Source organism: Oncorhynchus tshawytscha, unplaced genomic scaffold (assembly GCF_018296145.1).
Source record: "Oncorhynchus tshawytscha isolate Ot180627B unplaced genomic scaffold, Otsh_v2.0 Un_contig_5422_pilon_pilon, whole genome shotgun sequence".
Taxonomy (NCBI): Eukaryota; Metazoa; Chordata; class Actinopteri; order Salmoniformes; family Salmonidae; genus Oncorhynchus; species Oncorhynchus tshawytscha.
This window is the reverse complement of record NW_024607881.1, coordinates 20001-35000: the sequence shown is the minus strand read 5'-3', so window position 1 is coordinate 35000 and position 15000 is coordinate 20001. Positions and strand designations below refer to the sequence as shown.

General features: G+C 45.6%; 1 protein-coding gene across 1 annotated transcript in view; it reads right to left on the bottom strand.

Annotated features, from left to right (window-relative positions):
- Positions 1–1248: 1248 nt before the first annotated feature.
- The window catches only part of LOC121842898 (G protein-coupled receptor kinase 6-like), a gene marked incomplete at its 5' end in the record, with an annotated part of 26470 nt that continues 12718 nt past the window's right edge, over positions 1249–15000 (bottom strand). The window contains 5 exon segments of the mRNA XM_042312689.1: positions 1249–1334; positions 2451–2514; positions 3572–3664; positions 11571–11671; positions 13776–13853. Coding sequence (XP_042168623.1) covers positions 1266–1334; positions 2451–2514; positions 3572–3664; positions 11571–11671; positions 13776–13853 — 405 coding nt within the window.

Genomic DNA, 15000 nt, shown 5'->3' with positions numbered 1-15000 from the left:
CCTCCTCCCTCCCCTACCTTACACCAGGCAGGTTTGAGTTTAAATCTGATTGCAGGTCAGGTTAAGACTCAGTGGTGAGTTGCCAGGCAGGATGCAAAATTCCGGTAACCTTCCCAAAAAGATCCCAGGCCTTCTGTGGCCCCAGTTGGAATATAACAGGATTTCAGAGGGAAAAACGATGGAGAAAAAAACCAGAATCCTCCACGGGAATCTTTGGGAAAGTTACCAAGATGTTGCTCTAGAAAAGTACTGGTTTAAGAACTGATTTAAGACCAGTGGAAAAGTTGCATCACATAGTCCAGTACAGGAAGGTAGGAAGGATTGATTTATGATGACAGAGCATTTTAACACAAACATAGAACGCAGAAATATCAATACAGACTCACACACACAAAGACAGAGAGACAAACAGAGGTAGAGAGAGAGAGAGAGACAAACAGAGGTAGAGAGAGAGAGAGAGAAACAGAGAGAGACAAACAGAGGTAGAGAGAGACAAACAGAGGTAGAGAGAGAGAGAGAGAGAGAGAGAAGGTAGAGAGAGAGAGAGAGAGACAAACAGAGGTAGAGAGAGAGAGAGAGAGACAAACAGAGAGAGAGAGACAAACAGAGGTAGAGAGAGAGAGAGACAAACAAACAGAGGAGAGAGAGAGAGAGAGAGAGAGAGACAAACAGAGGTAGAGAGAGAGAGAGAGACAAACAGAGAGTAGAGAGAGAGACAAACAGAGGTAGAGAGAGAGAGAGAGAGAGACAAACAGAGAGAGAGACAAACAGAGGTAGAGAGAGAGAGAGACAAACAGAGAGACAAACAGAGAGAGAGAGAGAGAGACAAACAGAGGTAGAGAGAGAGACAAACAGAGAGAGAGACAAACAGAGGTAGAGAGAGAGAGAGAGAGAGACAAACAGAGGTAGAGAGAGAGAGAGAGAGACAAACAGAGAGAGAGACAAACAGAGAGAGAGAGACAAACAGAGAGTAGAGAGAGAGACAGAGAGAGAGAGAAGGTAGAGAGAGAGAGAGACAAACAGAGGTAGAGAGAGAGAGAGAGAGACAAACAGAGAGAGAGACAAACAGAGGTAGAGAGAGAGAGAGACAAACAGAGAGTAGAGAGAGAGAGAGAGAGACAAACAGAGGTAGAGAGAGAGAGAGAGAGGCAACATAATCAGGTAAATTTAGTTTGAATAAGAAAAAAGTACTTACTACAAAACTACTGTTAACTTTTTCTAAAATGCGTTTTCGTTTAGTGCCATGGCTTCACCTTTTCTCTTCTTCACTCTCTTCTTCTCCAGCTTTTACAGGCGTACATCTTACCAGTGGCCCGGACCTGACAGGCACACACCTGGAGGAGAGAGGGAGAGGAGAGGAGAGGAGAGGAGAGAGGTAGAGGAGAGGAGAGGAGAGAGAGAGGAGAGAGAGAGGTAGAGGAGAGGGAGAGGAGAGGAGAGAGGAGAGGAGAGGAGAGAGGAGGAGAGGAGAGAACAGTTAGACACACACACAGAAGTATGGAAACACAAGTTAGCACACATTCTTAAGGTTACACACATTCACATGAATTAACATACAGTCACCTCACATGAATCAATACAGTCACCTCACTGGGTCAAACAGTCACCTCACTCGGGGTCAAACAGTCACCTCACTGGGTCAAACAGTCACCTCACTCGGGGTCAAACAGTCACCTCACTCGGGGTCAAACAGTCACCTCACCTCGGGGTCAAACAGTCATCTCACCTCGGGGTCAAACAGTCACCTCACCTCGGGGTCAAACAGTCACCTCACCTCGGGGTCAAACAGTCACCTCACCTCGGGGTCAAACAGTCACCTCACCTCGGGTCAAACAGTCACCTCACCTCGGGGTCAAACAGTCACCTCACCTCGGGGTCAAACAGTCACCTCACCTCGGGTCAAACAGTCACCTCACTCGGGGTCAAACAGTCACCTCACTCGGGTCAAACAGTCACCTCACTCGGGTCAAACAGTCACCTCACCTGGGTCAAACAGTCACCTCACCTCGGGGTCAAACAGTCACCTCACCTCGGGGTCAAACAGTCACCTCACTCGGGTCAAACAGTCACCTCACTCGGGTCAAACAGTCACCTCACCTCGGGGTCAAACAGTCACCTCACCTCGGGGTCAAACAGTCACCTCACCTCGGGGTCAAACAGTCACCTCACCTCGGGGTCAAACAGTCACCTCACCTCGGGGTCAAACAGTCACCTCACCTCTGGGGTCAAACAGTCACCTCACCTCGGGGTCAAACAGTCATCTCACCTGGGGTCAAACAGTCACCTCACCAAACAGTCACGACCTGGGTCAAACAGTCACCTCACCTCGGGGTCAAACAGTCATCTCACCTGGGGTCAAACAGTCACCTCACTCGAGGTCAAACAGTCAACTCACTCGGGGTCAAACAGTCAACTCACTCGGGGTCAAACTTTCAGAGTAAAGCACTCACCTCACCAAATCCACCTTTTCCTAGTACTCTGTAATGCCTGAAGGTATTTTTGGTTACTGGTTGCCTGTAGGAGAGAGAGATAGATGGTATTTAGTTATCACACAGAAGGTTACTGGTTGACTGTAGGACAGAAAAGATGGTGTTTAGTTATCACACAGAAGGTTACTGGTTGACTGTAGGACAGAGAGATGGTGTTTAGTTATCACACAGAAGGTTACTGGTTGACTGTAGGACAGAGAGATGGTGTTTAGTTATCACACAGAAGGTTACTGGTTGACTGTAGGACAGAGAGAGAGAGAGAGAGAGAGAGAGAGAGGTGTTTAGATCACACAGAAGGTTACTGGAGACTGTAGGACAGAGAGATGGTGTTTAGTTATCACACAGAAGGTTACTGTTGACTGTAGGACAGAGAGATGGAGCCTAGAGAAGAGAAGGTTACTGGAGACTGTAGGAGAGAGAGAGAAGAAGGAGAACCCTGTGTGACTGAGAGAAGAAGAAGGAGAACCCTGTGTGAGAGAAGAAGAAGAAGAACCCTGTGTGAGAGAGAAGAAGAAGGAGAACCCTGTGTGAGAGAAGAAGAAAGAGAACCCTGTGTGAGAGAGAAGAAGAAGGAGAACCCTGTGTGAGAGAAAGAAGAAAGAGAACCCTGTGTGAGAGAGAAGAAGAAAGAGAAGCCTGTGTGAGAGAGAAGAAGAAAGAGAAGCCTGTGTGAGAGAGAAGAAGAAAGAGAAGCCTGTGTGAGAGAGAAGAAGAAAGAGAAGCCTGTGTGAGAGAGAAGAAGAAAGAGAAGCCTGTGTGAGAGAAGAAGAAGAGAACCCTGTGTGAGAGAGAAGAAGAAAGAGAACCCTGTGTGAGAGAGAAGAAGAGAACCCTGTGTGAGAGAGAAGAAGAAAGAGAAGCCTGTGTGAGAGAGAAGAAGAAAGAGAAGCCTGTGTGAGAGAGAAGAAGAAAGAGAAGCCTGTGTGAGAGAGAAGAAGAAAGAGAAGCCTGTGTGAGAGAGAAGAAGAAAGAGAAGCCTGTGTGAGAGAGAAGAAGAGAAGCCTGTGTGAGAGAGAAGAAGAAAGAGAAGCCTGTGTGAGAGAGAAGAAGAAACACAGATTGACTGCCTCATGACCTCTCACCTCTCCAGCCACTTCCACTGCAGAAAGCGAGAGAAGTACATCGTCTCCTGGTAGGACGAGAACGGAGCACCACTCAGGTACTCCCGAACAATACTGGAGGAGAGAAAGAAAGAAACAGAGAGAGAGAGAAAGAGAGAGAGAGAGAGAGAGAACGAGAGAGAGAGAGAGAGAGAGAGTGAACGAGAGAGAGAGAGAGTGAGAGAGAACGAGAGAGCGAGAGAGCGAACGAGAGAGAGAGAGTGAGAGAGAGAGAGAGAGTGAACGAGAGAGCGAGAGAGCGAGAGAGTGAACGAGAGAGAGAGAGTGAACGAGAGAGAGAGTGAACGAGAGAGAGAGAGTGAACGAGAGAGTGAACGAGAGAGAACGAGAGAGAGAGAGTGAACGAGAGAGAGAGAGAGAACGAGAGAGAGAGAGAGTGAACGAGAGAGAATGTGAGAGAGAGAGAACGAGAGAGGGTGAGAGAGAGAGAGAACGAGAGAAAGAGAACGAGAGAAAGAACGAGAGAGAGAGAACGAGAGAACGAGAGAAAGAACGAGAGAGAGAGAGAACGAGAGAAAGAACGAGAGAGAGAACGAGAGAAAGCACGAGAGAGAGAACGAGAGAGAGAGAGAGAGAGAACAAGAGAGAAAAAAAAACACTGAGTTAAACATATCTGAGACAGCACTCCCCCCCCATTTACAACCAAATCTAAAATCCACTTTCTCCAACCAAACCAAACTCTGCACCATTCTGTCTCCCCAAACCTTTGGACCACAACTTTAGATATAACATCTTTAAACCAATCCAAACCTTTAAATCAATCATCTCCAACCTTCTATCAACCATCACTAACCTTTAATCAACACATTGTAACCTCATATCAACGATCCTTAACCTTATATTAACCATCCCTAACCTTTATCAACCATTTTTAACCTTCCCTAACCTTCTCTCTGGATGTTCAGGTTTATAGACACACACACACACACACACACACACACACACACACACGAACACACACACACACAAACACACACACACACACACACAAACACACACACACACACTTTGTTTTCACTTTATCAAAAACAGACACCTTGTTTTCATCTGTTTGTGTGTGTGTGTTCGTGCGTGAGTGTGTGTGTTCGTGTGTGTGTGTGTGTTCGTGCGTGAGTGTGTGTGTGTGTGTGTGTGTCCATGTGCCCTGTTGAAAGCGGAGCTGAACAGTGAGGATAAAACGTGTGTGTGTGTGTGTGATCCATGTGCCCTGTTGAAAACAACGGAGCTCCAGAACAGAGCCAGGCGTGTGTGAATAAAACGAAAAGAAGAGTGAAATATGTCTGAACGGCAGAACATTCCAGAACATTCCAGACAACCAGGAAACTGGAATTCTGAGAAACGCTTCAGAAACAACGGGAGGTCCACTGGAAAAATCACACCCAGCCAGGCGTGTGTGTGTGTGTGTGTGTGAATTATAAGAGCATATGAGAGAGAGAGAGAGAGAGAGAGAGAGAGAGAGAGAGAGAGAGAGAGACGGAGAGAGACAGAGACAGAGAGAGAGAGAGAGAGAGAGAGACGGAGAGAGACGGAGAGAGAGAGAGAGAGAGACAGAGAGACGGAGAGAGACGGACGGAGAGAGAGACAGAGAGACAGAGAGAGAGAGAGAGAGAGAGAGAGACGGAGAGAGACAGAGACAGAGAGAGAGAGAGAGAGAGACAGAGATAGAGAAACACACATCACTTCAGACCCCCCAAAACACAACAGCAAATGTTCATTCTGTATCTTAGTGCTAATCATGGTGTCTTTAACCAGAAGACGGCTTATGGAGAGACGGAGGTGGCTTATGGTAGAGACGGAGGTGGCTTATGGTAGAGACGGAGGTGGCTTATGGTAGAGACGGAGGTGGCTTATGGTAGAGACGGAGGTGGCTTATGGTAGAGACGGAGGTGGCTTATGGTAGAGACGGAGGTGGCTTATGGTAGAGACGGAGGTGGCTTATGGTAGAGAGGTGGTGTATGGTGGACACATGAACATTCAATTCTCTGGCAACAGCTCTGGTGGACATTCCTGCAGTCAGCATGCCAATTGCACACTCCCTCAAAACCTGAAACATCTGTGGCGTTGTGTGACAAAACTGCACATTTTAAAGTGGCCCTTTTATGGTCCTCCCCCCAGCACAAGGTGCACCTGTGTAATGCTGTTTAATCGGCTTCTTGATATGCCACACCTGTCCGGTGGATGGATTATGGCAAAAGGAGAACTGCTCGCTAACAGGGATGTAAACAAATTTGTGCACAAAATGTAATCAGCTTTTTATAGTGTATGGAACATTTCAGGAATATTTCATTTCAGTTCGTAAAACATGGGACCAACACTTTACATGTTGCATTTATATTGTTGTTCAGTGTACTATACTGCCTATTTGAACTGTCATAACCCCTTCTAACTGAACTGTAGTAAACTGTTTAAAACTAGAAAAGCAAACAAACAAAAACCTATTTTCTAACTTTCACATACGAATATGTGCGTGTTTACACACACACACACACACACACACACACACACACACACACACACACACACACACACACACACACACACACACACACACACACACAGAGAGATTTGTGCTTATTTATTTGATCTTGTGTCCTTTAACCATTTGTACATTGTTAAAACACTGTATATATATATAATATGACATTTGTAATGTCTTTACTGTTTTGAAACTTCTGTATGTGTAATGTTTACTGTTAATTTTTGTTGTTTTTCACTTTATATATTCACTTTGTATGTTGTCTACCTCACTTGCTTTGGCAATGTTAACACATGTTTCCCATGCCAATAAAGCCCTTGAATTGAATTGAATTGAATTGAATTGAATTGAGAGAGACAGAGAAACAAATTCTTGCCCCAGCTCATGTCTCTAACCCAGACTGAGAAAATAATTGTTTTTTCCAAAGTAACGTTCTGCTGCTCCAAACGGTGTTCCGCGATTCCAGTTGTCCCGAGGGAGAACCCTGGTACGTCAGAGAGAGATTCCCTCCCCATTCTGACTGTTTGAACTTTAAGTTATCACAGAGAAACAGAGAGAGAGAAACAGAGAGAGAGAGAGAGAAACAGAGAGAGAGAGAGAGAAGCAGAGAGAGAGAGAGAAAAAGAGAGAGAAAGAGAGAAACAGAGAGAGAGACAGAGAGAGAGAGACAGAGACAGAGAGAGAGAGAGACAGAGACAGACAGAGAGAGAGAGAAAAAGAGAGAAAAAGAGAGAGAGAAAAAGAGAGAGAGACAAAGAGAGACAGAAGTTGTTTATATACCTGTGTGTGTATTCTTCATAAAGTCTGACTACTGTGTGTGTGTGTGTGTGTGTGTGTGTGTGTGTGTGTGTGTGTGTGTGTGTGTGTGTGTGTGTGTGTGTGTGTGTGTGTTTTTCCCATTAGGAATAAGGAATGATTGTTCAACTGGGAATAAGCTCTGGAAACTTTTCTGGGGACAAATCCTAACTTCCAGTCCAGTCCAATTTACACTAAATAGTCCTCCATTGACATCAACGCATGACTACGTGAAAATGTGACTTCATCTTCATCATCTTCAGCACAATAACAGTGTAATAATGTGAAAAATGCGTATATATATCCACGTTTAAAAAAATAATAATAATAATATTTAAGAAGAAAATTTTTTATTTTTTTTTTAAAAGATGTTAAAAACCTCTGGTCAACTGTAACTGTAAAGATGGAACACTTTTATAACCCTGAGTGAAAGTAATGATTCACCCGGAAAACACTCAGTCTGCACGGCTCATTGTGGGTAACAAAGTGGTTCAAATGAAAAGCCAGCCCCACAAGCTCATAGAACAGAGAGACAAACATTGTGAAAGCGAAGAGCGTGACCACGTCTGTCCACGTCTGTCCAACTGTCTGTCTAGAGCACGCGGCTCAGTCGCAAAGTCCACGCTCTGTCCACGTCTGTCCTCGGTCCTCGGATGCAACTCTCACTATTCTGGAAGCAACGTTAACGGTTCCTTGAGCTTCATGGAATGAGATCCATGGCAGAGATCAACATTCGCAAGAGTCAACTGGAGTGAACCTCGCCGCCGTGGCACACTGGAGCAGTGGAAACACTCTAGATCTCTAGAGTGTCACGCTTTACCATCTTGGCAGTCCGACGGACTAATCTGGGTTTGGCGGATGCCAGGAGAAACGTTACCTGCCCGAATGCATAATGCCAACTGTAAAGTTTGGTGGAGGAGTAATAATGGACTGGGTCTGTTTCTTCATGGTTCGGGCCCCTTAGTTCCAGGGAAGGGACATGTTAAATGACATTTTAGACTATTCTGTGCTTCTAACTTTATGGCATCAGTTTGGGGAAGGCCCTTTCCTGTTTCAGCATGACAATACCCCCCAGTGCACAAAGTGAGGTCCATACAGAAATAGTTTGTCGAGATCGGTGTAGAAGAACTTGACTGGCATGCACAGAGCCCTGACCTCAACCCCATCGATCACCTTTTGGATGAATTGAAAAGCCGACTGCGAGCCAGGCCTAATCGCCCAACATCAGTACCCGACCTCACTAATGATCTTGTGGCTGAATGGAAGCAAGTCCCTGCAGCAATGTTCCTACATCTAGTGGAAAGCCTTCCCAGATGAGTGGAGGCTGTTATAGCAGCAATGTTCCTACATCTAGTGGAAAGCCTTCCCAGAAGAGTGGAGGCTGTTATAGCAGCAATGTTCCAACATCTAGTGGGAAGCCTTCCCAGAAGAGTAGAGGCTGTTATAGCAGCAAAGGGGGGACCAACTCCATATTAATGCCCATGATTTTGGAACGAGATGTTCGACAAGCAGGTGTCCACATACTTTTGGCCATGTAGTGCGTCTCTGATGTGTCCCCTCTATTGGCTCTGGGGCTGAGAGCAGGAAACTATGACACCTGCAAATCAGTGTGTGTATGTGTGTGTGTGTGATGAACACTGAGGCCGTTGTTGTGCCCATGCCAAGCGTCCGGATGCCCTCTCCTGCTGCTCACGTCCATTTGGCACCACTGTGTGTGTGTGTGTGTGTGTGTGTGTGTGTGTGTGTGTGTGTGTGTGTGTGTGTGTGTGTGTGTGTGTGTGTGTGTGTGTGTGTGTGTGTGTGTGTGTTTAATACTGTTCCAGGTGCCAGATCCCTCATAATAATTACTGTGACAGAGTTGAGCTCTTTCCAACAATCACACACACACACACACACACACACACACACACACACACACACCATAACTCTCTAAACAGTTTATGTCTTTACAAAGTTTCAGAAGCATCCTAACTGCAGCCTCAGTTGACAAGAGAGACCCTCCTGTAGGTTTTTACTCCAACCCTGTTCCTGGAGAGATACCCTCCTGTAGGTTTTAACTCCAACCCTGTTCCTGTAGAGAGACCCTCCTGTAGGTTTTAACTCCAACCCTGTTCCTGGAGAGAAACCCTCCTGTGGGTTTTAACTCCAACCCTGTCCCTGTACAAACCCTCCTGTAGGTTGTAACTCCAACCCTGTTCCTGGAGAGATACCCTCCTGTAGGTTTTAACTCCAACCCTGTTCCTGTAGAGAGACCCTCCTGTAGGTTTTAACTCCAACCCTGTTCCTGGAGAGAAACCCTCCTGTGGGTTTTAACTCCAACCCTGTCCCTGTACAAACCCTCCTGTAGGTTGTAACTCCAACCCTGTCCCTGTAGAGAGACCCTCCTGTAGGTTTTAACTCCAACCCTGTTCCTGGAGAGATACCCTCCTGTAGGTTTTAACTCCAACCCTGTTCCTGGAGACAAACCTGGAGACCCTCCTGTAGGTTTTAACTCCAACCCTGTTCCTGGAGAGATACCCTCCTGTAGGTTTTAACTCCAACCCTGTCCCTGTACAAACCCTCCTGTAGGTTTTAACTCCAATCCTGTTCCTGTAGAGAGACCCTCCTGTAGGTTTTAACTCCAACCATGTTCCTGGAGAGATACCCTCCTGTAGGTTTTAACTCCAACCCTGTTCCTGGAGAGAAACCCTCCTGTAGGTTTTAACTCCAACCCTGTTCCTGGAGAGAAACCCTCCTGTGGGTTTTAACTCCAATCCTGTTCCTGGAGAGAAACCCTCCAGTAGGTTTTAACTAACCTGATTCATCTTATCAACCAGCTGATTACTAGAATTAGGAGCGCTAGATTAGGGTTGTAGAGAACCTACATTACGATGGCTCTCCAGGAACAGGGTTGGAGTTAAAACCTACAGGAGGGTTTCTCTACAGGAACAGGGTTGGGCATCCCTGCCAAACACACAAAGCCAGGAGCCAGGACCCGTTGAAAAGCCAAATCCTCCATCCATCACGTCGAAGCCAAACTGACGTCAACATCCATGAATTATCACATCTTCTCCAAATGGGGTTACAACACATTCCAAGAATCTTGTTAAAAATCTCGTTCAGCTGTTTTTGTTTATCAAGTACTACATTGGGAGGAGGAAAGATCAGGTGGGACCATTCCAGCCAATGAGAGGGCGGATCAGACGGGACCATTCTAGCCAATGAGAGGGCGGATCAGGTGGGACCATTCCAGCCAATGAGAGGGCGGATCAGATGGGACCATTCTAGCCAATGAGAGGACGGATCAGGTGGGACCATTCTAGCCAATGAGAGGACGGATCAGGTGGGACCATTCTAGCCAATGAGAGGACGGATCAGGTGGGACCATTCTAGCCAATGAGAGGGCGGATCAGGTGGGACCATTCTAGCCAATGAGAGGGCGGATACGCACGTGAACAACAGGCACACCTGTTTCCACTAGTTACCATAGCCAAAAAGTCTAAATTGGCTATACCGTAAAAATTCATAAAAACAAAAATGAGCTTTTTTTGTTTTTATTTAAGGTTAGATTTAGGCATAAGGTTAGCAGTGTGGTTTAAGGTTAAGTTTAAAATCACATTTTACGAAGAGAAATTGTAGAAATAGGGAGGGTTTATGACTTTGTGGCTGTGGTAACTAGTGACGACCAGGCACAACTCCAACATAACGTTTTTTCCCTCTACGTAACCTACTTATACCAGCACACTCGTAACAAACGAAGTATTACAAAAAAAAAAAAAACATTTATTTGATCAAATAAGCCACACGTAGCAAATAAACCATTAAAAAAAATTTTATATAACCAAATTCCACCCTCTCTCTCATTGACCTCCATAGAAAAACTCTTTGCTTGTTGAGTTCTCCTCACTTCACCTTTTCATCTCTGGCATTAGGATTCAGTTCAATCTTCCTGCCCCACAATTACAACACAACCGTCATTCCAAAAATGGCCCCCAGATACAATGAATGCCAGACCACTTAATTATATGTAAGCTCTTTGATTGCTGACCAATGAATGCCAGGTGATACCCTGATTGACAGGCGAGCTGACCAATGAATGCCAGGTGATACCCTGATTGACAGGCGAGCTGACCAATGAATGCCAGGTGATACCCTGATTGACAGGCGAGCTGACCAATGAATGCCAGGTGATACCCTGATTGACAGGCGAGCTGACCAATGAATGCCAGGTGATACCCTGATTGACAGGCGAGCTGACCAATGAATGCCAGGTGATACCCTGATTGACAGGCAAGCTGACCAATGAATGCCAGGTGATACCCTGATTGACAGGCGAGCTGACCAATGAATGCCAGGTGATACCCTGATTGACAGGCGAGCTGACCAATGAATGCCAGGTGAATACCCCCTGATTGACAGGCGAGCTGACCAATGAATGCCAGGTGATACCCTGATTGACAGGCGAGCTGACCAATGAATGCCAGGTGATACCCTGATTGACAGGCGAGCTGACCAATGAATGCCAGGTGATACCCTGATTGACAGGTGATACCCTGACAGGCACCAATGAATGCCAGGTGATACCCTGATTGACAGGCGAGCTGACCAATGAATGCCAGGTGATACCCTGATTGACAGGCGAGCTGACCAATGAATGCCAGGTGATAGCCTGATGGACAGGTGTTTTGACCAATAAGAAGACAGACATACTTGCAGCAGTCGTTGAAGAGTTCCTTGCAGGGCGTCTGTTCCAGCTTTTCACGACACTCCCCTACCAACTCCTGAGGTATATCTCGCAGATGGGCTGCCGACTAGACGGAGAGAGAGAGATGGATTTATTAATGAACTGATCTGCCTTCAGAAAGGATTCATACCCCTTGAATTATTCCACAGTCTGTTGTTTCAGCCTGAATTCAAAATGGGAAAAAAATATATAAAAAATAATATATATATATACAAAAACACACGTTTTACATTTTAATTTTTAGTAATTTTAGACAAAACCCCACAATGACAAAGCGAAACCATGTTTTTATAAATGTTTGCACATTTATTGAAAATTAGACACAGATATGAGGTCCTACAGTTGACAGTGCATGTCAGAGCAAAAACCAAGCCATGAGGTTGAAGGAATTGTCCGTAGAGATCAGAGACAGGATTGTGTCGAGGCACAGATCTGGGGAAGGGTACCAAAACATAACTGCTGCATTGAAGGTCCCCAAGAACACAGTGGCCTCCATCATTCTGAAATGGAAGACGTTTGGAACCACCAAGACTCTTCCTAGAGCTGGCAGCCCGGCCAAACTAGCCAATCGGGGGGAGAAGGGCCTTGTTCAGGGAGGTGACCAAGAACCCGATGGTCACTCTGACAGAGCTCTAGAGTTCCTCTGTGGAGATGGGAGAACCTTCCAGAAGGACAACCATATCTGCAGCACTCCACCAACCAGTCCTTTATGGTAGAGTGGCCAGACGGAAGCCACTCCTCAGTAAAAGGCACATGACAGCCCGCTTGGAGTTTGCCAAAAGGCATCTAAAGACTCTCAGACCATGAGAAACAAGATTTTCTGGTCTGATGTAAAAAAGATTGAACTCTTTGGCCTGATTGCCAAGTGTCACGTCTGGAGGAAACCTGGCTCCATCCCTGTGGTGAAGCATGGTGGTGGCAGCATCATGCTGAGGGGATGTTTTTCAGGGACTGGGAGACTAGTCAGGATCGAGAGAAAGATGAACAGAGCAAAGTACAGAGAGATCCTTGATGAAAACCTGCTCCAGAGCGCTCAGGACCTCAGACTGGGGTGAAGGTTCACCTTCCAACAGAACAACGACCCTAAGCACACAGCCAAGACAACACAGGAGTGGCTTCGGGACAAGTCTCTGAATGTCCTTTTGTGGCCCAGCCAGAGCCCGGACTTGAACCTGATCAAACATCTCTGGAGAGACCTGAAAATAGCTGTGCAGCAATTCTCCCCATCCAACCTGACAGAGATTGAGAGGATCCGTAGAGAAGAATGGGAGAAACTCCTCAAATACAGGTGTGCCAAGCTTGTAGCGTCGTACCCAATAAGACTTGAGGTTGTAATCGCTGCCAAAGGTGCTTCAAGAAAGTACTGAGTAAAGGGTCTGAATACTTATGGAAATTATATATTCCAATTGTACACTTTTTAAGAAATGAGCAAAAATGTCCTAAAACCTGTTTTTGCTTTGTCATTATGGGGTGTTTGTGATGTCATTATGGGGTGTTTGTGATGTCATTATGGGCTGTTTGTGATGTCATTATGGGGTGTTTGTGATGTCATTATGGGGTGTTTGTGTGTAGATTGATGAAGGGGGGGGGGAACTATTGAATCCATTTTAGAATAAGGCTGTAACGTAACAAAATGTGGAAAGTCAAGGGGTCTGAATACTTTCCCAAAGCACTGTGTGTGTGTGTGTGTGTGTGTGTATATATATATATATATCATAGACATTTATCATTACATTTCAAATATCATATTAATATTGTTACTTGCTGACTGGCGGGACAGAAGAGGACAGCATTTCAATAATGGTATTAAACAGTTCAATTACATGTTGAGTTGACTGTATTTCCAACCAGCAACTATCATTAAAATTACACCGACTAACGTGTACCCACTTCTCCAGGCCTTTCCTCATCCGTTAGTGAAGAAACCTACTCACCCAGTTGATCTGGCACCGGGCCTTTCCTCATCCGTTAGTGAAGAAACCTACTCACCCGTTGATCTGGCACCGGGCCTTTCCTCATCCGTTAGTGAAGAAACCTACTCACCCGTTGATCTGGCACCGGGGCTTTCCTCATCCGTTAGTGAAGAAACCTACTCTGATTGGCTACTCACCCCGTTGATCTGCACCTGATTGGCTACTCACCCCGTAAACCTACTCTGATTGGCTACTCACCCCGTTGTTGAAGTACGTTTCCAACATTCTGATTCCACAGTCCTTCCTCTTCTCATCCGGAGCGAGCTGGTACAGGGCCTGGCAGGGGAGAGACACTGTTACAAACATGATACCCACTGTCCATACATCCACCACAGCATGATGTCTCCATAGAACTACAACATGATGTCTCCACAGAACTACAGAATGATGTCTCCATAGAACTACAACACCACAGGATGATGTCTCCATAGAACTACAACATGATGTCTCCACAGAACTACAGAATGATGTCTCCATAGAACTACAACACCACAGCATGATGTCTCCATAGAACTACAACACCACAGCATGATGTCTCCATAGAACTACAACACCACAGCATGATGTCTCCATAGAACTACATCCACCACAGCATGATGTCCCCATAGAACTACAACACCACAGCATGATGTCTCCATAGAACTACAACACCACAGCATGATGTCTCCATAGAACTACAACACCACAGCATGATGTCTCCATAGAACTACAACACCACAGCATGATGTCTCCATATGATGATGTCACCATATGATAACTAGAACACCACAGGATGATGTCATCATATGATAACTAGAACACCACAGGATGATGTCACCATATGATAACTAGAACACCACAGCATGATGTCACCATATGATGATGTCACCATATGATAACTAGAACACCACAGGATGATGTCACCATATGATAACTAGAACACCACAGGATGATGTCACCATATGATGATGTCACCATATGATAACTAGAACACCACAGGATGATGTCACCATATGATGATGTCACCATATGATAACTAGAACACCACAGGATGATGTCACCATATGATAACTAGAACACCACAGGATGATGTCACCACATGATAACTAGAACACCACAGGATGATGTCACCATATGATTATGTCACCATATGATAACTAGAACACCACAGGATGATGTCACCATATGATAACTAGAACACCACAGGATGATGTCACCATATGATGATGTCACCATATGATAACTAGAACACCACAGGATGATGTCACCATATGATAACTAGAACACCACAGGATGATGTCACTACAGGATGATGTCACCATATGATAACTAGAACACCACAGGACGATGTCACCATATAACTACAACACCATAGGATGATGTCACAGGATGATAACTAGAACACCACAGGATGATGTCACCGACAATACCACAGTCAGAGAAA